This window comes from Notolepis coatsorum (genome assembly GCF_963971535.1).
Source record: "Notolepis coatsorum genome assembly, chromosome: 10".
In the NCBI taxonomy this organism is placed as follows: domain Eukaryota; kingdom Metazoa; phylum Chordata; class Actinopteri; order Aulopiformes; family Paralepididae; genus Notolepis; species Notolepis coatsorum.
In genome coordinates, this window is record NC_140174.1 from 76,122,848 (window position 1) to 76,149,643 (window position 26,796).

Here is a 26,796-nt window from a genome sequence, read left to right on the forward strand (position 1 = left end):
GCGGTCGGAGGATCTGGGTCTGACGCCCATGATGGCTAATCTAGTGGGCCGCGCTAGGTTCTGGTGATCCCAGGATTCTAGAGCGGATGCTTCTCTGTCCTGTGCAGGCCCCATCTTTCATATACAAATGAAAGTATACCCTAACGAGGAAATGTGGGCATAATATCTTCTTTATCGGAAGTTCCATGCTCAAAGGGCCCCGTGTATGTCTGGATCACCGTTGACAACTGTGTTCTGACATTTATTTTTCTTTTCCCTGTTAGGGGAGGGATTGGGACAGCGGCCTGTCTGAAGTGTGGCTTGTTATGTCATTGTATACAGTTCAGGTGATAGCTGCTTAAAGCTTGCGTGCTAGTTGTGGACTACTGTTTTAGCCAGTCAGCTGTTAGCTGCGCAGCTGTTAGCTGCGCCGTTGGCTCGCTGTGTTTACCAGGCTGGTATACGTTAGCTTGTTGCTATCAGCCGAATGGCTGTTAGCTTAATGCTACACTGTTGAACGTTTCTGTGACTATAACATGCCTTAAACACTCTGACTACAACGTCATCTTTGACAGAGGATGTTAGTCGAACCTACCGGGAGCCCGGCCGGCGAGGACTGCGTCAACATGGAGAACCGTAGCGGCTGGGTGGTGCAGCGACGCTGCCCTTGTCGTCAACACAGGAATGCTGTGTTTAACGTCGGTGCCCCGTTAGCCAGACTGCAGTTTGCTTGGCCTGCGCTCACGGTAGGAAGGTCCCGACCAGACCTTAAACACGTCTTCTTCCTTCCCTTCTAAATGTTTTGTAATAACGATGTTTTCCAAAACGGGTGTTGCTGCAATACATTAAGGATACGACGCGTGTTGTGTGTGAATTGTCTTGTCACTGGTATAGCTTCTTCTCCATACAAATCGGGTTGTTGTTTACATGTGTAAAAATGATCTGGTTAGTTGTGTTGAGAACATCATGTGTGTTCATGTACCGTGTACTCACAACTAAGGGGGTTAATTAACCTATAAAGCTATGCTTAGTGACATATGAGTGAAGAATGAATTCTTTTCTCAGCCTGTAATGACAATGAACAGTGTGTTCACATATTAACAGGGTTACCTGTTCAACTGGGCCGTATCAAGGGTAAGGTAGGAGGGGTGATCCCCCCGGTTCCCTGGGGCTTCCCCACCCTCCTCTCAGACATGTTGTTTACAATATATTGTGTCACTGTGTTTGTGGGGATACGATGTAACCCTTAGCTTAGTTGCTGGGGTTGTGCTAACCGCTTGAGAAACTATATTTTCCTAAAGAAAAGATTGTTTGGTCGCTTTTCGTGTGTGCTTAGCAAGGCCTGTGGCCGATACTAATCGAGGATTCTGTATTCTCTCGTTATGAAAAACGGCATTCCTCTGTAGCAAGAGTGTACTTGCCATTTTTTGTTGTGATAAAGGGTTGTGTGTGTCTTGTGATCTACAACTGGGTTAGGTTGGCCACAGAAGCACATGTGTAAGTCTGGTACCGGGGCTCTTAAGGGGGCCCTCTCTATTCTGTGTTTTTTCCTTAGTAAAAATCAGATAGCAGGTTAGCACATGAGCTGTTAGACACTTCATGTAGCTGACTATGACTGTGTCATGCTCTTTTTTGTCATTACATCGTATCATGGGTGTGGGGTCGTAAAGGGGTGAACTGGTAATCCTTTCCTCCCCTTTTGATGGGCAGGGGTTAAAACCTCCTGTCCTTCAAGGTTCCTGTCACGTTGCTGTTCGGCACGTTACAGGGTAAGGGGGGGGGGGGGGAGTTTCCTGGTCCCACGCCCTGGAAGATTGGGCGTGTGCACCGCAGAAATTCCCCCGCCATAGAGTACGTCACTGTGCGCGTCTCTGTTGGTAAGACTTCCGTGAGTTGTTCAGGTCCATATGATGGATCTGTTTCAGGGAGTGGTCAGGGCTCCTCCTCACAAAGCTCCTACTCGGGCCTTCTGTGAGTTAGGACTCTCCTTCCCTGTGAGGGAGCCTCCTCAGAGTTCAGAGCCTCCTCCTCAGATTGTCAAGGTGAGTAGAACTTCATAAAGGAGTCCTGCTCTATTGTGTGTGTATTCGATTCAATTCGATTATTGAGTGTGTATTGGTTCAGTGCCTCCTCCTCGGAGAGCCCTAACCCTAATTTTACATAGCTCAATGTTGCAATATATTCTTTTCAATCTATACAGCTCGCGTGGGAAGTCTCTCTGGGGATTTCCGTCTCCTCCCTATGGGAGGGTGGTGGGATGTAAAAATGTAAAAAAAAATTACCCTCAGCTGCGTCACGAGGGATTCATGTCAGTCTGTGTTCTTTTTTGAATAAAAAGAGGAAGGTACATGAAGCACGACGGCTCCGTGTCGTTCTCCCAGGCGACATGGAGGAACAATGTTTGGTGTCTTGCTGGACTATCCATTGATGTGTTTGGGTCTCGACGCATACATAGTGCTGGCTCGGTGTGTTTCTGTTAAAGAATCACACAGGGGCTAAGTGCGCCTTGGTTGCTTGTTAAAACAGCGTTTTTATAGGGCAACTGGGATGGAGTTTTGTCTCTTCCGAGCGCCAGTTTACTAGGTTGTCTCGATGAATTCTCGTTCATATCTGGGGGATGTTAACGGAATAGATCAGAACATAGGTAGAGGGGTCTCACGCCCTTGGGGTGGGCCACTGAGCACGGTCTAAATGGGGACCGTCTGGGTGGCGCCCTCTTTTTATGTTTTAGATCGACACGCATACCTACCCCCTCTTCTGGAGTGGGCATGTCGGCGTGGTTAGCACACGGGACTGGTCTGGTCGCGCTGGTCCAGGTCAGTTAACCCGTTGTCCGCCGGGGATGCAGATCTGCTGTTCTGGTACCCTGAGGGACTTGTGCTTTTTCGGGGGGAAAAATGCCGGGTCTGTCCGGGTGTCACAGGGTTAGGCGCTATGGAAACCCTTTGTTGGGTACATTTTGTACTCTGCACTATCGTAATGGCTTACGGCCATGCCAACCTGTACACGCCCGATCTCGTCCGATCTCGGACGCTACGCAGGTTCGGTCCTGGTTAGTACTTGGTTGGGAGACCGCCTGGGAATACCAAGTGCGGTGTGCTTAGGGCTGGTTCTCCATTCTTTTTGCTCCTCTCTCACGCGTGGCGAAGAGGGGGCTGTTGGGGTGGTCTTGGACCTCCTCTGGTAACCCTGTGCTTCCCGTGCCGCCGGGCCCGGTCCGAAGTAAAGTTTCGTTGATACCGTAGGCCTGGGATAACCCTTTTTTGAAAACTGAAACACTTGTACTGCGGTATAGCCAGTGTATGCCCGCAGGTGTGTTTGAGTTTTTTCTTGAGGGGTTATAGGAACAACCACCGTCGGTACCAAGAGGGTGGTTGATTCCCTGGTGTGTTGGAGCAGTGTCAACTCCCGGGTTACCCGGTTGAGTGTGCCCCTGCACGTTCATGACGTCTGCCAATCATGTCAGCCTTCTCTGCCTCGACCCCTCTGGGTGGGTTTTTTTTAATGGAGGCTTTGTCATGCAACAACACCAGCATACGCCCCTTCCGCCGGGGGGGCTGTTTTCAGCTGACTCCTTTGGCGCCTGTCTCGTCCACAGTGCTCCAGGCTCAGGTTACAGCCTGTTGCCTGGTTTCCCCGGTGCGCTACCTGCTTCCGTTGGTTAACCTTTTTGTGTGCTTACGGCCATGCTGACTGCCTGTTCTGCAGGGTCAGTGTGCCAGGCGGTGTGCTATTGGGGGGAAAGGGCCCGCTCTTGGAGGGGCCTTATCCGAATACGCTGGCGATGTGGGGGGCGGTGTCACTAAGTGACCACCTGGTGGGGTCTTGATGCCTGGCGTCATTCACCTCTCCGGTGATCCAGTCCCTTCAGTGGGTCTGGGTCTTCCTTCGCGCTCCGCTGCTACGGCCTTGCCACGGGGTTGGGTTTGCTCTTAACCCCGTGATTTCTGGGGGCAGTAACGAGGTTGTTCCTTCCGTTCGTTCCCGGGTGGCATGCGGGTTGTGCGTGTGTGTAGTCGTGGGGTCAAGCCACGGTCTGCTCACCCTGTGCGTTGAGTTGCTTGAGTGCCTCTTCGCACGGTCGGATTCGTCGCCCTCCCGTGAACCTCCAATAGGGGGGGTATCCTCCATTAGGGAGGGTCGGGGAGGCTCGGTCCTCCCCGGTCTGATGGTTGTGGGGGGCCTCAGCGGGGTACATTGGTCGGGCTATGGCTCCCGCTCAGCCCCTGTTGCAGACAGGTGCTGAGCAAGCCATTAACGACATAGAACGAAGGGTTATGTATATAACCCAGTTCTATGAGTTAAATGGTGCGCTCAGCACCTGGACGCCGCTGCAGCCCTTGATCTCGCCTTGTGGTGAAAGTTTGGGAAGGAGGCGAGTAGGTGACCACACACCTGCTTATGAAGGTAAGCGGAAGGGGGTGTGGTCAGACGGATGTTGGGATGTAAAGGTACATGGTGGAATTTTTTATTCAGTGCACGTGCTTGAAGTGAAGTACAGTGCAGACAGGTGCTGAGCGCACCATTTAACTCATAGAACTGGGTTATATACATAACCCTTCGTTAAGCTTAGGCACTCTTTCGAAGTTGGTTAAGGTTAGAGTTTGTCTTAGAGCATGGCGATAGAATGCCAGGTAGTTTGCAGGCTGTTTGACGTGGAAATGGGCAAAGACACAGCTCGTCACGCTATTGGGTGCACATGTCACATGACCAGAAACGTCTGCCAGAAATGCGGCTACGGAAAGTATAGACGCCCACTGACCAGAGTGGAGTGTCAGGTTGCCTACTTTGCCACTGTGTGTGGAATTACCTATGGTGTTGGCCTTTGTATTTTCCACTGTGTGTGGACTGTTATATATTGTATTGGCCTTTTCTGCCATCTCCACTATTGTGGGGAAGTAATACTGTGTGGGCCTTATTTGCCACTATTGTGTGGGCTAGTGTGAACTGTGAAGTTCACACTATTTATTGAATAGCCTTATTTGTTGTGTGGCATTGTGACGCTGGGTCTCTGTGCCCCGGCCTTGTTGTACTCCTCATTTGGTGAAGGTATTATTGAATGGTCGTCATCAGGGCCGCCTGGGAGAAATGCGAGGCCCTGTGCGAGATTTAAACGCGAGATAATAGCGCTGCCCGAGGCTGGGCATGATACAGTCAACATATAGCAAGAGAGAGAGCGAGAGAGAGCTCCCGTTCTACAGTCAATATACAGTGTACAGAGAGAGAGAGAGAGAGAGAGAGAGAGACACACACATTGGAAAGAAATTGAAATGCTATTTGGCCCTAAACAGAGAGTACACAGTGGCAGAATACCTGAGCACTGTGACTGAAGATCCTTGACTAGGTACAGACTCAGCGAGCACAGCCTAGCCATCGAGAAAGGCCGCCATAGGCAGACTGTGTGTGTTAGAAAGAGAGAGAGAGAGAGAGAGAGAGAGAGAGAGAGCATGTGTGTTTGTCGTGTGTGTGTGTTAGAGAGAGAGCATGTATGAGAGAGATAAGCAAAGATGACCCCCTAAAGGATATTCAACTTTTAATGAAAGAACAAAACAGAAGGAAAAGATAACTTCACAAAGGCAACATGAATATACATAGATCCAAAAGGACAAAGATCAACACTTAAATCCAAAGAGAAGAGGGTCTATACCAGAGAAAACAAAGCAGCAAGGAGCCAATGGCCGACATCAGCTAAATAGGCTAGCCAGGTAGGCTACTGACACCAGGCCACACACAGCTTTGGCCAACGGCCCAACGCTACCCAAGCTACACAAACGACCAAGACAATTCACACACAGCACATGTCGTATCTCCAAATGTTGTGAAGTAACATATGTTTTGCCTGGAAAAAAACATTGTTATTAACAAAACATTCGGGAGGGGAAGGAAGGAAGAGTGGGGTAATGTCATGACATTTTCATTCATCTTACCTGCACCAAGGAACGCAGGGCGAAAGGCCGCAACACAGGTCTCCACGTTGACGAAAGGCCTCTCGCTGGCGGGACAAAAATAAGCTATGGCCGGAGCCTTGTCATGGTGCAGGCCCGACTACATCTTCTGTCAAAGATGATGTCGTAGTCAGAGTGCCAGAACCCCCTGCTATTCTCACGGCTAATGTCAATGGTCGTAGCACAAGCTAACAGCTAACTCTAGGCTAACTGATAGCATCAAGCTAACGTTCCCAGCCGAGCGCAGCCGGCAGCTAACGTCGTAGCTAAACAGCTAACTGGCTAACAGTTAGCTCAACCCGGCTATCGCTAACCATTAGCTAACGCAGAAGCAAGCTATGCGGCTACCACTGAAAAACTGTACAACGTGAGAAAAGCAATACAGGTGCTGACACCAGGCCACACACCGTTAGCTACTAGTACAACAGCTAGTCGGCCAGTTTGGCTCCAGAGAGAGAGAGAGAGAGAGATCCACGGCGGGAATAGAATAGAGTTAATAGAATAGGTTAAAAACTCACCAAACGTCCAAGAGGATGGAGACAACCGCGTGGAGTTGACGAAGTTCATCTGCCAAACGACCATCCTCTTCATCTTGGCTGCATGCGCTGTCTCTAGGTTAGCTAATGCTAGTTAGCCTTTAGCTAAGCTAGCTACTAGCCGACATCATCATGGCTATATCCCGACTGCACCATGACAAGGCTCCGGCCATAGCTTCTTTTTGTCCCGCCAGCGAGAGGCCTTTCGTCAACGTTCCTTGGTGACCGACCGACTGATAATGACCGACCTCTTCGTCTTGGCTGGCATAACTAAGCATAACCTCCAAAGCTGCACGCGCGAAATAGTCAAACGCAGCTGATGCACGCCGGCGTACACATGATGTAACCACTCACTTCGTTGAAACCAATAGTATGTCTGCTGCAGAGCCCCAGAGCTCCAATAGTGAGTATGTCTGCTGCAGAGCCGCAGACCCAGGAACAAGTCAGACACATTCTACAAACGTGTCTAATGTGAAATATATAAGCATATAAGCAAAACTAGATTTTAGGTCTGTGATGAAAAAGGGCCTCGCGGGAAGGGGGGCCTCGCAAAAAAAATAATAATAATAATAAAAAAAAAAAAAAAAAATTGTGCGAGGCCCCCCTTCCCGCGAGGCCCTGTGCGACCTCACTGCTCACACACCCCCTGAGGCGGCCCTGGTCGTCATTAACACTTTGAGTGCCAGCCACGGCATAAGTAGTTATTTCATGCCAACCGTTGAGTGCCAGAAACGAGAAATGCAGTTTTTTTATCGTTATTTTTTTTATTAGCGATTTCCATTCATATTTCATCAATCTAGCCTCACATTACCACTGGCACTCACTCTGAGCTCGAATTGGGAAAATACAGCCCCCTATCGTCTCCGGATGGTACTGCACCCCATTGGATTAGACTGAATGAAACGCATGGGAAAAAAAGAGTCCGGATTCCACATTTTACTTGTCAGGCAAGTAACCGGAGACAATCCCATTCATCGCCCACCATCAGAACAGCGTGGAATATGTCTTTCGACCAACCAGCGTTGGATCAATAAACACGATCGATATTTGGAATGGCGATCAGGAATTGGAATAATCTTTTTGGAGAACATCTGATCTGAGGTAAGGAATCTATTTGACCAGTATTGGGATAAATAGAGCTGTTTTCACCTATATATCAATGTGTCCCATATGTGTGTGTGTGTGGCTGTGAGTGTGTGTAGCTGATCAGGAAATAAGATAATCGATTTTTCAGCCCGCTTCTATAGCGTGCATAAGTACACATACTATCGATAATCTAGCGTTTATTTGAAAACGATTCATAAATAGGCCGCAAAATGACAACGTGTTTGTGTATTACAGTAAAGCGCGATTCCTGCAGAATCTTTTTTTTTTCTGAAAGTTTAAAAAAAAACAGCGTTTTTCAAAATGGTATAAAACGGAAATGAACCGATTAAAAAACAATCCGTTTTGACAATGTTGATTGCAAACAAGTCATTGATAAGCGACGGTCGTATTAGACACATAGCCATAATTGAAGATATAGCTTATGCGTTCACGTGAGTGCTCTGTCATTGAATAGAGCGTCGGCACTCAACGGGGTATATAGGACTGGCACGGCCGGCACGGAAAGTGTTAACTGTGCTTGTTTATTTACTGTTATCCCTGTTTTGTTCTCCCCTACCCTTTTCCCTTGTTAAATATCGTTGTGGGTTTCAATTTACTTTTGGAAAACGCCTTATTTCTTCCTGCCGGGCCCTGTGCTTAACACATTGGTTGCCAACAACGAGATTTCTTAATCGTTATTTCTTTTATTAGCGATATCCATTCATTTTTCATCAGTCCAGCCTGACATTATCATTGGGAATGGCTCTGAGCTCGAAAAGGGCAAATACCGCCCCCTATCGTCTCCCAGATGGTAATGCACATCATTGGATTGGATTGAGTGAAAAAGTGCATCAGAGAAAAACTCCGGTCCAGGGTTTTCCCATCTCTGGCAAGCAGTGTCGTGTTACCAGATTCACTGGCGAGGCTGGGAGCAGCTTGGATTATGCGTTTCGGACTATAACGTTGGATCAATAAACGCGATCAATATTTGGAATGGCGATCAGGAATTGGATTCATCTTTTTGCAGAACATCTGATCTGAGGTAAGGAATCTATGTTACCAGTTTTGGGTTAATCAGAGTTGTTTTTCACAGATTTCACAACGTGTGTGTGTGTATGTGTGTGTGTGTGGCGTTAGGCGCTGAGCGCGGCACGAATAAATTATTTTTCAGCCCGCTTTTGTATCGTGCATAAGAATACAAATACTCTCGATAATCTAGCGTTTATTTGAAAACTATTCATAAATTAGCCGGAAAATGACAACGTGTTTTGTGTATTCCAGTAAATGGCTATTTTCGCAGAATTTCTCTGAAATTACTAGAACTCTCCGAAACTATACTCGTATTCAAAATGGTATAAAACGGAAATGTACTGATGAAAAAACAATCAGTTTCGTACATGTTGACTGCAAGCAAGTCATTGATAAGCGACGGGTGTATTAGACACATCGCCATAATTTAAGATATAGTTTATGCGTTCGCAAATGTGCTCATCCTCCCATTGATTAACCTGGTGGCATCCAAGCGATAAATCGTCATATCCGGCTGGCAACCAATGTGTTAAAGCACTCACTGGACAGGCTGGTTTCACAACAGCCCGGTCCAGCTATTTTATTTTGTCTTATCAGACCTTTGTTTGTGACAGACCCCAAGACGGCTCCAAAAATTCTAAGTAAAACAAAGCCTCCCCCTTCAGTTTTATACAGCCATCATTGACAACATACTCAACTGATCCATAACAGTTTGATATAGCAAATGGTCACACATGCAGAAAACTGCAGTGCATAGACAATAAATCATCCAAGATTGTTGGCACCCCCCTCCTATCAGTTGAATCACAAACCCACAATAAAAATATCAACCGCTTTATTTGCAATTTCTCTCAGATTACATAACTAAATCTTTCCTCCTCTGAGGCACCATTGAATGTACCAATTTCCATACCATTACACTCACCTTTTTTCTTTTATTAATTTATAAATTTTTAGTAATATTCATTCATATGAACAACCTGCACTCTGTCTACAGGAAAGCTGTGAAGGCCACGCTGGTCCTCCTGCCTCTGCTGGGAATAACCTACATGCTATTCTTTGTCAACCCGGGAGAAGACGAAATCTCCCAGATCGTCTTCATATATTTCAACTCGTTCTTGGAATCCTTTCAGGTACGTTATGTTCTGCTGGATTTTGGGCAGCAATATTCAGAGCTGTTTTTAAGTCTTCCGGCACAAGTCAGGTCTCAAGTACAAGTCAAGTTTCAAGTCCTTTGCGGGAAGTCTCAAGTCAAGTCACAAGTCTATTATGGTCAAATCTCAATTAAAATACATGTCTCATTGCTCATTTTAGCAACAGCGACACGACAAGCCATGGTATAGGGTTATTAAATCACAGCTAAGGGGTGTAGTTCGGCCAGACATGAAGTAGCCCTTTAGCTGTGATATAATAACCATATGATATAATAACCATATGCCATGGCCTGAAGTGAGCTATTGCTTTTATAAAACGGTTACCAAGTAGGCTATGGCTATATGAAAGTAAGTTTATAAAAATTTGGTTTTTTATTAGTAAATAATAGTGTTCAAAATAAAAATAAGCCCTCCTGGCTGCCTGCACTGCAAGGCGGTTGCTATGCAACATACACACTAACAACAAGCTGGTATTCTTTTTTTCATAGTCGGACACAGGGCTTGACATTAACACCCGCCACCCGCCAAATGCGGGTAGAATTCGGCAGTGGCATGTAACTCCGTCACTCTTACCCCGCCACTTTGGCGGGTGACCTTTTTTCATTTCACCATCACCGCGAATCCGCCTCTCAATTAATATTGCCGTGGGGGGGGGGGGGGGGGGGGGCATAATCCCATGGGACAATGCATTGGGAAATTGTGTCCCACGAGGACATCTACCCCGTAAATATTTTCGCACGGATCGGAATATGGGCACACGGGCATTGGGAAATCATGCCCCCCACCGAATTCTTCCCCCGGGAGAAATCTTGCATCGATCCGCACACGTGCGCGCGCATGGGAGCTTGCGCAAAATCACCCAAATCGGAATACACGCACGCGAGTGGGAGCTTGTGCAAAATTGCAGTTGCCCCCCTTTGCCTAGTCATAGTTACTCCTGCCGTTTACCCACGCTCTATTGCCCGCCTGTGAAGGTCAGGAAACCTTGACCCGCCCCCCCGCCCATTTGGCGTTAGATGCTATTTTAGCACACACCACACTACTGACATTTTGGATTAGATGTTATTTTAGATGTTTCTGTTCAAATAAAATCGTATGTCCAAACAAATGCATGCAGTTACATTGTCCAATTACCTATATTTATGAATTTTTGGCTGGTGAAAATGCTGAGTGGCTAGTGACTTTGGGAAACCACTAGCCACAGTGGCTGGTGAGCCAAAAGGCTAATGTCAAGCCCTGGTCGGACAGATATGCAGATTATTTACCAAGGCCGAACACTATTTTAACGTACAACGTAGGACCATTATTATACAGTTTTAATATTTTTTCAGGCAAGAATATACCCATTTAGATTCCAAATATGTCGTCAGTTCATCCAAATAATGCCTGTTTGGAAATTTGCTCCAAAGTTTTCTAGTCCTCAAGTCTTCTCAAGTCCCCTGCTCTGGCATGATTACACACTCACAGTGGAGTTAGCAATGTATTTCTTGGAATATCCCTCACAGTGTATATAAGCCGTTAACCCAGAGGGGTCAGATTGTTGGGCGCAGTGTCTGTGGTGCGAGGACACTGTGATGGGGATGGACACACATGGGCTGCTCCCAGGGGACTTGAGTCTGTGACCTTCTGATTAAGAGGAAGGCCACTCTAATTGGCCGGCCACCTCCTCCGTACAGTTTGCAGTGTTTGGTTCAATCCCTTTTCAGTTATATTTCATTTATGGCTTTGCGCTCTGCTCTATTGGAACTGTCCCTTTAACACATTGTGCGCCAAGAACGGCGTAAATCGTTATTGCCCGCCATGCGTTGAACGCCAACAACGGCGTATCACGTGTTTGGGATCAACATAAAAAAAATTCGCCATGGCATTCATAATTCATCCAGCCTCCCTCCAGATCACAGCCGGACCCTGTTCTGATATTGCAACGCCTCAATACCGCCGCCTGTTGGATGGTCGGGCGAGTTACACTCACGCCAAACCGGAAGTGGCGATCGGTGCATCAAGGAAATTCCTCCGCCAGAGATATATTGTGGCGTGGATCAATATACACACTCGAGTGCATTTGGATCGCTTTCGAAACGCAATAATCTATATGATTTCAGCGTTTATTGCGTCATACAAACCAGAAATGGATCTAGTATAACCAATGCGTTGTGTACTTTTTTAATTGAAAGACAGACACTTGATCCACGGTCTTGGGTGGTTTATTCTGGTAACACACAAAAGATCCTGGTCAGACTCATCAGACACCTCGAACACCGCTCACATGGGCTGTTTCCTCATGTAATGGTCAATATAATAACATGAAATAAACAATGTACAATCAAATGACAATATTTAGTACCTGGTAACCAGGCGCGGACCTAGCACATTTGGCGCCCTAGGCGAGATTCACCACTGCGCAGCCCCCCCCCCCCAAAAGAAAAGATTTTTTTTCTTTTTTTTTTTGTAATTTTTTTTTATGGCTTTTGCCTCTTCGTAGTTCTCTAACGTTAGTCTTTCTTTCCTCCCATGCTCAATTCTATAAACACTTGACCGATACCCATCAATGCACAGCGCTCTAGCATGTTCTGACTGTGAACACCTAAAGCTGAGGCTCAGACCGACTGTTTTAGATTTTTGGCTCATTTCCCCTTATGTTAGAATTTTTTTTATGTAAAAATAATGGTTGCAGATATAGAGGGGGGCGCCAAAACTGCCTATAGGGACCGCCTATATCGCCTGTAGGAAGGTCCGCCCCTGCTGGTAACACACAAAAGATCCTGGTCAGACAGGTTATGTGGTCGGCTCATCAGACACCTCGAACACCGCTCACTACAGGAGAATTAGGAATAATTAGCCTACTAGCATGTGGGCTAGTTATATACATTCTCGACACAATCTCACTTAATTATTATTTTAACACATTTACCATACAGTCGCTACCTTCTACAATGTATTGTCAACATGCCTACATTAATACTTCCAACTAGTAGTGAGAGTTAAACATTTAGGAATGTTATGTTCATTCTGGGTGTACTATAATGTGAACCTACCATGGGCTGTTTCCTCATGTAATGGTACCACGCTAACGTGAACACTTGCGTTGAAGCCCACAAGGAAACGCCCACCAACCAATAAGAATCCCTAGAACAATTAAGTGCCATGCTATTGGGTATTAGTTACCTTGACAAGTGGAATCACAATAAACTCTGTTACACTAGCAGATCAACGTCAAATAATTGGGATATTTTTCCTCCAGTCTCATCGGCGAACGGTAAGAGGATACTAACGTTACTTTCAGCTTGATTGTCCATTTCTTTGTTTGCAATCAGTCTGATCCATATATCAACCCATACTAAATAAAGCCGTTACTGACGATCAAGGAATTATAAACGACCGCCCCCCCCCCCCCCCCCCCCCCCTTTCCTTCACGCATGATGAAGCATAATGTATACCGATCATATACATTTGAATTTTTTAATATAGCGTGTATAGGAAAGAAACGCCAATCGATAATCTATCATATGCTTCAGGGCCTATAACTAGCGTTTTTGGAATTACAGCAGAAAAGCTTAAAACATACTTATATTCGACGGTATTAACACAACAATGTATGAATGAAAAAATATAACGTTCCCACATCCGGAACGATAGATACCCGATGTTGAATGGGCCATAGTAATGCAGATATAGCTATAATATTTAAAAAGTTATAGCCCTGCAAAGAGGGCATAATGATGGGCACAATGCATGGCGCCCAATGTGTTAATCATATGCTATCATGAAAACTTTCAACCACGCTCCTCACCTGCCTAGCCACGCCCACATCCGCTCATACATAAGCGGGGCCATGGCCATACTACCAGTTCCTTCCCTACTTTCACCACCGTGAAGTCTGTGTATAGCACCGCTTCAAGTTTAGTGCTTAAAGTAGTTATAGTTAGTTATAGGAGCTGTGTTGGTGTTTTCTTTTGTTTCTCCCTCTCTCACTAATTTACGGGAGAAAGAAAGGATAATGTCGTCACCACCGGAGAGTCTAGAGGATTATTCTGACCTCCACCGGCGTTTCACATTTGGGGAGTGCGCGTCGCTGGGCAGTTCCCCCGCCAGTGTTGCGCTCCGGCTGTGCAGCTGGATACTGTTGCCGCGAGAGGCAGTCGGCTGGCCGACGGTCTCTCTAGGTGGGTGGTGTCTTGCGACGCGGGCCTCAGATGTGTCAGTTGTGCAGGGTCGGCTGCGCAGGTTTGCGGCCCCGCAGAACAGCCGGCTCCAAGCGAGGGTTCCTCCGTTGCCTCTCCATCGCGGGATGGAGGGGACGAGGGGTTTGACGCCCCACGAAAACAGAGGCTTTGTTTTCCTGGGAGCCCCGATTCTGGGTTAGAGTCCCAAGTCTCTGAGGAGGGATGCCCTCTGCCAGCCGCACTGGACGTTGGCCCCCGCCTTTCAAGAAGAAAGTGGGATGGGAGGCTGATTGGCACAGTGGGCAAGGCGCTCGCCTCTAACGCAGGAGACGCTGGGTTCGAGCCCAGCTCTCGGCGTTGCTACCGGCTGGCCGGTCGTTCATACTAACACAATTGGCAAGTGTTAGAGGGTGGGAAAGCCGGTGGGTGGGGATTGGACGTTGTGGACAGCGACTCCTACAGGTCGGTTTGGTGACGCCGGTGCGGCGGAAGCAGGAAGTAGTGGGGACAGCGTGAGCCTCCCACGCGTTACTCCTCGCCACTGAGAGTTCGAGCTGCTGCAGTGAAAAGATGCGACAGGCTGCCTCCTCATGTACCGGAGGGGACACGTGATGCAAGGCTTCTGTCCTCACTACAACCGACCAGTGGGAGGCATAGTCTAGCAACGTTCAGGACAGGGGAGGGAAGAATTGGATAATACGAAATTGGGATGGGAGAAAAATAGAAAATGGGGAGAAAACGTGGATAAAAAAAAAGAAGAAAGTGGGCTGGTCTCCCGGCGCGAGGGGTGCGAGCTTGCATGTTTTTTAGCCCGAGCTCAAGGCGGCAGCAGCCAGCATAAAATGGGGCTTGCTGCTGACGCCACTGTATCTCTGGTAACGCCGTCCTGTGAGGGAGACAGGTTGTCTGCCCCCTTTTTCTTTGGGCTAAAGAAGAGGCAGTCGGCTGTCTGAAGTGATCAGGCCTGCATCGCTATTCCTCACATTACACAGCTTCAGTAGTAGCCGGTAGCTAACAGTGGGCCCGTGTGAGCTAGCCGTTAGCTTGCTACTGCGTTAGCCGGTAGCTATCGGTGGGACGGTAAGAGCTAGCTGTTAGCCGGTAGCTGGACGTTGGTCAGAGCCGACGGTGGGCCTGTGAAGGCTAACCGTTAGCTTGGTGCTAACTGTCAGCCTGGAGTTAGCCGTTGGCATTAGCCGTGGGGAGGTAGCGGGCCCTGAACACTCTGATTCAGCGTCATCTCTGGCAGAAGATGTCGTCAGCCTGCACCACGGCCGGCCGCAAGATGTGGGCGAAACGCCAGAGCGAGACTCCAGCCGTCGCCACTTCTGGCCTTGCCAGCAAGAGGCCTCGTCAACGTGGTGGTCCAGCCATCGTTGCAGCCATTCATCCTGCGTCCGGGGGTCAGTTAGAACACGTTACGCTATGCCCCACTCTCCCCCCTCCCCCCCCAAAATGTTTTTGGTTAATAACAATGTTTTTGTTTAACTTCACTGTATTTTGGGGGATACAACATGTGCAATTTTAAACCCACAGCTAAGAATGTTGGGGTTGCATTCTTGCTTGGAGAATTTGTGCAGTTTTCTCAGAAAATTTGCGTTGGTCTCTATTGTGTATAACTTAGCAAGACCTATAGTCCTAGCACTTAGCCAAGGGCTTATGTCCTTCTCTCTACTTAAGACAGCGTTCTTTCTTACGTGAGTAAAAGTGAACTTGGGGTTTTATTGTATGATGAGAGTTGTGTGTGTTTCATGTAATACGTTTAGGTAAACGTAGCATTGGGTCCACAACTGGTATGGGTGTTAGCTTACAGAGTTGTACATATGTGGCATATGTGACCTTTTGAGTCCCTCTCTTTATCTGATATTTTTTCTTTGCTTAAGGGTAATGATAAAAATAGCGGGTGGCAAGTTTTTCGCACATAAGCCAGAGCCGTGAAATAAAACCAGTTTTTTACACAAACAAGGTTATCGGCTGTGGCTGGCATACAGAATGTAAAGCTATGACCCTAGCAGGTATATGTGCTTTCATGTAGTAGTATGCGGCTGGTGTCACGGCTCTGCCTTTTTTATTGCATCGTATCTGGGGTGAGGTGTTGAGAGGGGTGGACAAATAACCCCCCCCTCGAAACTGATTGGCCGAGGGGTTGTGCCTTTCTACCTATCAGTTTTCCCTGACAAGGGTGTTTTCTCTCTCTCGTCACGGGGAGGGGGGGGGGGGGTTCCCTGTTTCGCACACCAAATTAGTAGGTGGGACACGGGATTCCCCCGGCCATTTGAAGACGTCACAGGCGCGTTATCTTATTGGCCAAGAGACATGTCCGTGAGTTACAGGGCCTGTGCTACAGGCCGCTGTCATTGTAAAGGAGGGGATGCAATGCAGTCGAGACTATTGGTTCTTCTGCTTTGCTCCCTACCAGTAGTGTATATTGGGCCGTTTTGAGTTTTCAGAGCCTCCTCAGAGGGTGTCAGAGCCTCCTCCTCAGAGAGTTTCAGAGCCTCCTCCGTAGAGAGTTTCAGAGCCTCCTCCTCAGGGAGTTTCAGAGCCTCCCTCTCAGTGAGAGAGCCTCCTCAGAGGAGCCTTCTCCTCAGAGAGTCTTGGTCTACTTAGTCCAATTGTTACATGAACCTTTTTCAATTGTTTTACTCACGTTGAGGTCTCTCTGGGAAAACCGCTGTCTTCCCCTCTTACATAAGGAGCAGAATTGACGCAGTTTTTATTCCCATGCTCGAGAGGCCATTGAAGACGTCACAAGCATGTTTTCTTATTGGCCAAGAGACATGTCCGTGAGTTACAGGGCCTGTGCTACGGACCGCTGTCATTGTAAAGGATGGATGATGCGATGCAGTCGAGACTATTGGTCCTTCTGCTCTGCTCTCTAACAGTAGTGTATATTGGGCCGTTTTGTACTTAGTCCAATGTGTTACATGAACCTTTTTCAATTGTTTTACTCACGTTGAGGTCTCTCTGGGAAAACCGCTGTCTTCCCCTCTTACATAAAGAGCAGAATTGATGCGGTTGTTATTCCCACGCTCGTCGTGTGAGGACCCGTGTCTGTGTCTTTTGTAGAACAGCTTCCTGCTGCTCGTCCCAGACAGCAAGGGGAAACATTGTGGGGCTCTTTCTTGTTAGAAATTCACTGTCACTGTTCTCGGGTTCTTTGCGAGCATACACGCTGTTTTATGAAATCAGCGTGTGGTCTTACGAGACCGATCAGCGCTGGCCCAGGGTGTTTTTTCAATGATTGAATACACTTTGTGGGACCGGCGCGCCTTGGTTGCCCAACATCATAAAAACAGCGTTTTTTATGCGGTCGGCTGGGAAGGAGATTTTTGTCTCTACCGAGCGCCAGTGCACTAGGTTAGACTCGAGGGCTCGCGTACATCTCCGGGGGGAGATGATGGAGTAGATCAAAACATTGGCAGGGGGGTCTCACGGCCGTTAGGTGGGCCACCGGGAGCGGTGCGTTCACGTACTGACCGTCTTGGTGGCGCCCTCTGTGATGTTTTGGGTCGACACGCGTACCTACCCCCCTCTTAGGACTGGGGGCGGCGGCGTGACAAGGGCACGGGACATGTCCTGGTCGCGCCGGACCAGATCACTTTAACCCGTTGTCCGCCGGGGCACAGACAAGTTCCTGGTACCCCGAAGGACCCTGAGCTTTTCCGGGGGGAAAATGCCAGGGCGGACCGGACGTCACAGGGGTTGATGTCATGAATGTGTGTGTCATATAGGTGCCACTACGAGTTGCCCTTAACAGTGGTGTGTTTGCACAATGTTAGGTGGGTTGGTCCTTCTCCATTTGTTTTCACCCCTCCCTCCCTGCTAAACCGGGGATGGGAGGGGGCCGTCGGGGAGGCTGCTTCTGTCAACTCCTCTATGCATCTCTGTGTAGGTCCCGGGCCTCCCCCTCATTGACCTGTGGCCTGGGTTAACCCTTTTTAAACCTGAAACGCTTGAACTGCATTGTATAGCCTGTGTATATGTGCAGTTATGTTTCCGGGGTTTCTTAGTGGGTTAAGGGAGCAACCACTTTCTGTTAATAATAGCAGAGTCGACTCTCCGGTTGAGCCCGGGTGTGACCCCGGCTGCCCGAGAGTATGCCCCGCATCTTTCATGACGTCTGCCAATTGTGTCAAACTCTTTCTCTGAACCTCGACCCAGAGGGATTAATAAATTGGCTGGGTCAGGGTTCGTGGTGGAATCTGTTCACTGGCGGAGTTGGCTAACTCCGACTCTGCGAGGTTCGTGGCCCCATGAGATTGTGACATGGTGCACGGCATACCGAACACCCTTTCCGCCGGGATACTGTTCTTGCAGTAAGCCCCTTAGGCGCCTGTCTAGTCCGCAGTGCTCCGGGCACAGGTCGACTTCTGCTCTTGAGACCTGTCGACCTGGATTGAGGGATCAACCTCCTTGGAGGGTTGTCTCCCCGGCTCACCAGCTGACCCCACAACATTGTGGGGGGAAAGCCTCCTTGGGAGCGCTTCGGGGGCGGCGTGCCAGGGGGAGAAGGGCCTTCACCTATTTTAGGCCCTGTCTGATACGCTGGTGATGTGTGGGGTGGTGTCACCAGTGACCGTCTGGTGGGGTCTCGATGCCGCGGCCTCGTTGACCTCACCAGGCCCCTTTTTTCAGGGGGTCCTAGCCCCCGGGATGTGGCCTGGGGCTGGGACCTCCTCCACGCCCCGCTGCTACGGCCTTGCCAGGGGGTTGGTTTTTTTTACCCCGACCCCGCGATGTTGGGGGCTGTGACGGGGTTTTTTATTTTTTTGCTTCACGTCCGTTCCTTGGTGGTGTGCGGGATGCGCGTCCGAGTAGTCGCAGGCCCTTCTATACAAAGGTAAGTCCCACGGTCTGATTACCCTGTGCGTTTGAGGTGCTAAACCCTCTTCGCACAGTCGGGTCCGGTCTCCCTCCCGTCCCTCACTAGGGGGGGCCGGGGGGCCCGGATCCTCCCCGGATTCTGATGGTTGTAGGGGACCTCAACGGGTACATCTGTCGAGCTTTCCGCTCTGCTCCACTCTTGTGTTCCAATAGAGCAGAAAGCAAAGCCATAAATGAAATATAACGAAGGTTATCCTATAACCCTAGTTATATGAATTATGGCGAGCGCTCTGCTCTGACTCACTGAGGACCCCACTGTCTTCCGTTTCAGCGGTGAAAGACTGGGGAAGGAGCTGGTAGTATGGCCATGGCCCCGCTTATGTATGAGTGGATGTGGGCGTGGCCAGGCAGGTGAGGGGCGTACATGTGGTTGAAAGTTTTCATGATAGCATATGATTAAAGGGACAGTTCCAATAGAGCAGGACGCTCGCCATAATTCATATAACTAGGGTTATAGGATAGACTTCGTTATTCAAGAAGTGGATTCTATTGACAATTGAACTGACTTGCATTACAATGAAATTAAACAAAATGAAATTGTCCTCAGCCATTGTCAATTGAGTTTAGCTTGCGCACACACAGTGGATTCAGTTTCAGTTTATTTATTTATTTGCGGCGACAACACACATTAATCAATGTGTAGGTAAATGAGCCAGTTTTAGTCGGCCAGTCCTTGGGCAAGATTGATGTTCTTAAAAACCAGTAGTGTAAAAAAAAAAAAAAAAAAAAAGACAATAGACCTTTTGAGTGGAATTCTGTTGCTAGGGGAACACCCTGGGCCCAAGTGTATTTCCTGTCAGCTATTAGATCGATACCAGCAAACACTGCAACAGGACCAATTTAAAATGTTTACGTTGTCAAGTTTGAAAAGGTTTATAATATACAAGATACAAGTAGTGCCGCACAGGACAGTAATAAAAGATATACAAGAATAAGTAAGAAAGTATCTAGTGTTGGACAAATAGTATATAATAAGGATAGGAAGGAGCAGCTGGTTTCATGTTACCTCTGTTCGATTTTGGATGTAGGTTTTTATCTAAGGGCACAATAGTGACAAAAAGTGAGACTGGCAGCCAATACTGGCTAAGCTGCAGTGGGAGCAAGTGTAGAAAACCCCTTAAAAACAGAGGAATGTTTTTTTCACCACCCTCAATGCGGTCAAGACAGGATGGTGAATTTTTACATTGAAAAGCGATCGTTAGTTTCCCACTCCAGGCTGGTTCACTATTTCAAATATTCCTTATTTCACAAGAAAAATAAGTACAAAAGATTATGTATTTGTATATCTTATTTTGCGATAAATAAATCACCCTTGGGGGTGGAATAAAATAGGATAGAACTTCGTTGTTTATAGGAGTTCTCTCGGGATCGAAATACAGACACATTAGTATTCAACAAGCATTAAAAAACTCTACATGCAGTAACTAGGCCTTCTTCCACTAATGAAAGCAGTGGAACCGTATCAAAGGCTATGTGCCAAAGCAAAGGCCATGTTTTAATAGCAGCTTTAATGGTTGTTAAGATGTTGAATGTCCTCCTTTTAATGCTGTTTTTTTTTTTATTCTCTCTCTCTCTCTCTCTCTCTCTCTCTCTCTCTCTCTCTCTCTCTCTCTCTCTCTCTCTCTCTCTCTCAGGGCTTCTTTGTTTCTGTGTTCTACTGCTTCTTGAACAGTGAGGTAAGCAGATTCATGTCTTGTATTGATCTCCCATTCCATGTTTCCCTTGGGTCAGCACACGTATTTATAATCCCTGTAGGTTGCTCACTAGTTTAGTTGCCCTCGCTCTGCTGTGTCGATGCTGAGAAGCGAGCGACAATCGCTTTAACATTTTTATGGGGGGGGGGGGGGGGGGTCGTCACACTCGTCATGTAGCGGCATGAGTGACGTCAATCATAAATGCCTCAAAATAGCTCCCACATGCAGTGTTTAGATGCACGACTGAGACACCCAATGGATCCAAAAACTTGTAGGAATATGTTGGGACTAGGTGAATGATAACCCTAGTTATATTAATACTGGCAAAGCGTCTTGCTTCACCTATTGGACTGCTAATCTCATTCAATAGGCTCCCACTGAAAGAATTTTACTCAATATACCTATCACTGACCAGGACCATGCCCCTATCACTGCATATAAGCAGGTGTGGTAGCTGCTAATCTCCCTCCCAAAGCTACTTTCACGCCAAAAAGAAATAGGGACAACAGGGAGTAAAAATAAACCCATGCCATATTCTAAAAGAAAGGGGAGTCAAGGAAGGAAAGGAATCCAAGTAGTCTAGTTTATGCATTAATTACCTTATTATAGCCAATTTGCACATTATATACATATATATATACATTATCTTTCAAATGGCCAAGTTCAATTTGGATTTAGTATCACCAGGCGTGCATAAGAACAGATAATGAAATCTACTGTAATCTACTGTACTTTTTCATTTTGATCAGGGTGCAACCGTTTTTTTTTTGTATCCACTTTTTCTCCCTTTTCTGTTTTTCTCCCATCCCAATTTAGTCGTGCCAATTCCCCCCTCCCCTGTCTTGATCGTTGCTCGCATGTGCCCCCCACTGGTCGGTCGTAGGGAGGGTTGAAGAATCTATCGCATGTCCCCTCCCATACATGCGGAGTCAGCCAGCCACTTCTTTTCACCTGCCAGCGCGGACTCTCATTGGCGAGGTGTAACGTGTGGGAGGCTCACACTACCCTCGACATCTCCGGTCCTTGCTGTGCAGGCGCCCTGACCGACCTGTAGGAGTCACTGTTTACAACGACCAGATTACCACCCACCGGCTTCCCTCCCGCTGACTCTGCCAATCGAGCCAGTATGACGGCCGGCCAAGCCGGAGGCAACGCTGACAGCCGGATTCGATACCAGTGTCTCTTGCGTTGTTGACGAGCGCTTAGTCCGCTGCGCCACCCAGCCGCCCTCAAGTGTGTTTTTAACCAGATTCGATTTTTTAGATACAGATACAAGACTTTTACTTGAGTAAGATTTTGAGACGGTACCCATACGTTCACTTAAGTATAATTTCTGGGTACTTTTTACACCCCTGACTGGTACTATACTGGTCACCAGGCATTCTGACACTGACACGCTTAGCAGATGAGTTGGCCAAAAGAAAGGCTGTCTTAAATGACAGATGACTCAGCGAGGCCTGTTCCAAAGGCTCCGATTTAGGCTCTAATTAAACTTCGAAGTACTAAAGGTCCCACTGTGGAGTTTGAGGCACCTAATATCTAGCAGGAAGCACTTCACCAACGGGTGGCTAAACAGAGGTTCATCACCAAAACCCTGTTGACCTGCTGAATGTCGCTGTCAGATAGTTGAGAAAGGTGAGGACCGATTCCAGAGGACAGGAATTTGGATCCAGAGACCAGGGCCCTCATTCATCAATGTGTGCGTAGAACATGTTCTATTTCCACACGTAAGCACGGAATGTAGAACTAGTGTACGCACAGGGAAGTCGGGATTCATCACACGTGCGTACGCAGGCTCTACGCACACCTGTCATGATGAATCCCACCTTGGCTCTGCGCCGCGGCTCGTGCACGCTTTCACGTATTTGCATACCAGAAACGCCCCGATTAACCATATACGGTAATGGAATACACCCATGAAATGTGGAAAAATGGACTAAGCCGAGGGAAGCGTGTCATGAGACAGGCTGACAGACGTGTACACTTACGGTGATGTCGGATATGATATCTATTAACCATTGCTGCCTGGGCAGCGCAAACACTAATAAATACCGCGCTGGAATATGACTGCCTTTTCCCGTGTTGTTTGATTAATACCCAGGGATTAAAGTTCTCCTCAATTTTATTCCAAATCGCGATGGATCTCCCGTCAATTTTCTACCTGCTGCATATGATTTCTAGAGGCATACTACAATCTATTTTGATGTCAGTATTGGGTAGCAATGAATCTCACTGCATGTATGATGTAGCCTGCCTTTCAATACATGAACTTGAATTCCATCATGTTTGTGTGCGGGACTCACAAGGCTGTTGTCACAATGGGTGGTACCGGTACAGACAGTAATAATAACAGTCCACACAATATCACGATCCATGCCATAGCCTATGTTCTATTAGGACATGATCTGTGACGACAAATGTTCTGATATCATACTCTGACAGCATGCCTATGATCAACAAAAACGCGAACTTGAATCCCATCATATACATAGTCTGTCCACTATCTGGTGTCATTGCAATGCGTTTTCTATTCTTTCTTATACAGTAAAAAGGGGGAAGAACACTATATTCATATGACTTGTATTCTGCTTACAGCTTCGAAATTCCACTTGTTTCGTTTAACGTAAAGCCTTTTATATATAATCAAAACGTTCCCGTGTTTCTGCGGTCTGCGCAAAATAATAACGAGTTGAGCATTATGATTTATGATGAATTGAAAATGGGGGACCCTGATGTAAACAATACGAAAGTCTTTCTCTGGTCTGCATCCCCAATTAACAATTGTATGTACTGAGCTGTACTGTACTGTACCCATTCTGCAATCTGTTAATAAACTTTTCAATCAATCAATCAATCAATCAAGCTACGCGGAGCGCAGTCAGTCAGTAGCCTACACCCCGTATATTCCGATAACGCTATATAAACCATGCTGCATTCATTCTGAGAGAAAGATCTATTATTCCAAATGCTATTTATAGGGTTTTGACCATAATTACACTACTGTTGCTATTTTACAATGAACTATAATGAACTACGGTTCGTACAGAACATGCCAGTGTTATTATGCACAGAAGCTCATTTCCTTGTTGTAATAATATATTCTACCACTGGGCGCCAGGTACGCCTGGTCTGACCTGTGCGTAGATGTAAGCACGGAGTCAAGTTCAAATCGAAATTGATGAATCCCACTCTTTGCTTAGAAATGATCGTACGCACAGGGTAAGCACAGATCTGTGCGTAGAACACGTTGATGAATGAGGGCCCTGGCCTTGTGCCAATTTTGGAACAATAAACAACTTAACTTAAATAAATTGATTGCTGTTTAACTTGTCCCTGTGTCCAGTCCTTTCGACTAGCCCCACCCGTTCATTGTAAATGTAGCAGGGTGGATTACCTCCGCTTAGTGAGGGTGAAATTATACTAACACCGGATAGCAGGGACGCGGAGGAGCTAAGTCCCACCGAACCCCCAACTGTGGTGGCCGCGTTGCTAGACGTACGAGTAGGAATGCAGTAGGCAGGGCCTTAGGATTTACCAACCTAGGAACAGGTACATTAGTCATGTAGGATATTATAATAACAAATACTCAGCAGTACCCTGTAACCCCCCCTTAATAACTGTGTCCAGTCTAATAAGCGGCATACCCCCTCACACCCGGTGGAAGTGGTGATCAATGCAGTCTTTCCCCAAAATGTTACCTTGTTGATCCGCTGTTGAGAAATCACGTTAATGTAAGACCCCTCTATGTACATGGATCACCGGCAACACAGGGCGACCATTAACTCTTATTCTCAAGGAAGGAATATAGACACAGTACAACAGGTATACAGTTCTCAGCAGAGCTTTACTGTCATTTGAATCTCAAAAGTAACAGTTACACACACGTCTTCTCCGTACTGCCTCCTCCATACACTGTCTCTTGGTTGCTTGTGTAAAGAAAGCACTACATTACCCAAGTTACATACACAGTGAACGTCCCCTTTAAAGGTGACATGTACTATAAATGTCATTTTTCAGTCTCTAGCATTGTATTATAGTAATAGGAGTTCGTATCAATGTGTTTTAGTGTCTAAATACCATATTGGCGGATTGCTCTGATTCAGCTCAGCCCCTTTCCTCCTCCAGTAAATCAGGCCATTTTGATTTGAACGGCTGAGTCACGTTATTCGGACGCTGGGTAGCAGACAGTGATGTGATTGGCTCTGTGGTTGTAGCTAATGCCTGCCGACATTCTACCTAGACTGACTGTACACAGCGATTGGAAACCACTTCCTCATACTCTGCATGGGGAGAGAGAGAGAGAGAGAGAGATAGAGAGCACTTGGGGGGGGGGGGGACCTGCCGCGCGCCACACACCCGCAAACGGGAGATTGAAAGAAAGGACAAAAAAAAAACCACAAGCTGCCACGCGGACTCTCATCACCGAGACGGAGAGAAAGGAAGAGAGAGGGAGGGAGGGAGGGGGCCTTGTCAATAACGGCCTGTCTCTTTTTCTCTCTCTCTCTCTCTCTCTCTCTCTCTCTCTCTCTCTCTCTCTCTCTCTCTCTCTCTCTCTCTCTCTCTCTCTCTCTCTCTCTCTCTCTCTCTCTCTCTCTCTCTCTCTCTCTCTCTCTCTCTCTCTCTCTCTCTACCAGTGCAGACTGTGTGGACTGACTGTCACTCAAAGTGCTTATGGGCGGAGCCAGGCCATAACAGCCTGAAATCTTGAGGCTGAAAAATGATGGTTTTGAGTATTTGATTAGAAATATAAAACAATGCATTTTTTTGAATGTCTTCAATAGACTAACAGGAATTGTGTAAAGTTGCCCAAATAGTGCTAGGAATAGCAGTACATAGCCCCCAGACGCCCCGGCAGTAGTGCCACGCGTAGCACTGTATGTCATGAATATACCTTTGCCCTGTAATAATAATACTAATAATACCGTGCACAACTGTGCTACTGCATGGATAAACACTCGCAGCACACACTTTCCAGTCTGAAAACACTGGTAACATAACACATTTGAAATCAACAGAACTCAAGTGGGACCCACACTTTATAAAGAAAAGTCTCTATAGCTAAGTCGGCATTACTAGATAATGAACCCCCGTTGGAGTGCCCTGTTGTGGCTAGAGAACGTAGTGGCCCAAAACAGGACAGCCCCTTCACTCTGTCCCGAGCATGCTACCAAAATAAACAGTTAATGCTCCAAAGCACGGCAGGTGCGGAATGTACCTTTACTCGACTCGCCTGTGCGTGAGGGTCTATAGACGAAGTGCTGGTTAGCCCCGCATAGAAAATGTCTGGGGTAATTTGGCCGTAAAAAGGTCCAGAGAAACCGTCACCTGTGATACTTAGAGGTAGGGCTGGTCTGGCGGTCAGCAGGTAGTCTGTAGCAATGCTGTGGACGTCCAGTAGAATCTCTCGTGGCTGAGTCCTTCTGTTGCTGTAAACCGGCGACGCGACGTGCTAAGCTAAAATGCTAGTGCACTCCACTTTAGCTAAGCTACTAGCCAAGTTGGCTAACCTGATTCTCCGACTGTACGTTCTAATCAGTGATGCCACTTATTGTAATCTGATTACTTTTCCCCAAAAATAGTAATCTAACGCGTTAATCTTTACAAGCCAGTAATCTGATTGCAGTTACTTGTCCAAGTGGCTGTGCGTTACTATTTCGTTACTATCTCATCATAATGCAGGCGGAATGCAGTATTTTCTTTCGTTTTCGACAGTCAAATATAAGTTTGGAGAGCTTTTCCTTGTATTGGGAGTGACGTCACAGCACGCAACCTCGCGTGTTGTACCATGCTGGTGGGCGCGGCTGTTATTGTTATTATCAGGCTGACCTAAACTGCGAGCTAGCAGGGAGACGCTCGCGCTGGTAACGCTTTCTTGCACTGGAAGTTCACTAGTCTACTTAACGTTTGTGTCAGCTAAGCCGGGTGAAAAAAACATTCACTTTGCGGAGGAAACAAAATACTGTCTACCGCATATGGAATATACAGCACAGCACGACCAAACGGATAGAAAAAAAACCAAAGCCGAAGCATCGACTTCTACAGGACTCGGAGGTGCACCAGCCAAACAGTATGTTCCACCTTTGAGTTAAACATCTTTTGCATTGCACTATTCATGAACATGGAACACCATACTGCAGTATGTAGGTTGTCAGTAGCACACAATACCATCAAGTGCTCCTGTGGAACGGCTTTTTAGTCTGGGAGGGTTGGTGCTCACGCCTAGAAGGAACAGACTTTCTGACAAGAGGTTTGAGAAGATTCTGTTACTGAGATATAATCACTGGTTTACTCACCCCTCTCCCCTGTTTCAATAGGAACATTAG

At 47.2% G+C, this 26,796-nt stretch overlaps 1 protein-coding gene across 1 annotated transcript in view; it reads left to right on the top strand.

Moving 5' to 3' along the window:
- The window catches only part of LOC311235248 (corticotropin-releasing factor receptor 1), a gene marked incomplete at both ends in the record, with an annotated part of 99,363 nt that overhangs the window by 56,587 nt on the left and 15,980 nt on the right, over window positions 1-26,796 (top strand). The window contains 2 exons of the mRNA XM_084322661.1: window positions 9,573-9,708; window positions 20,414-20,455. Of these exons, the coding sequence (XP_084178787.1) occupies window positions 9,573-9,708; window positions 20,414-20,455 (178 nt within the window). The remainder of the gene's footprint in view (window positions 1-9,572; window positions 9,709-20,413; window positions 20,456-26,796) is intronic.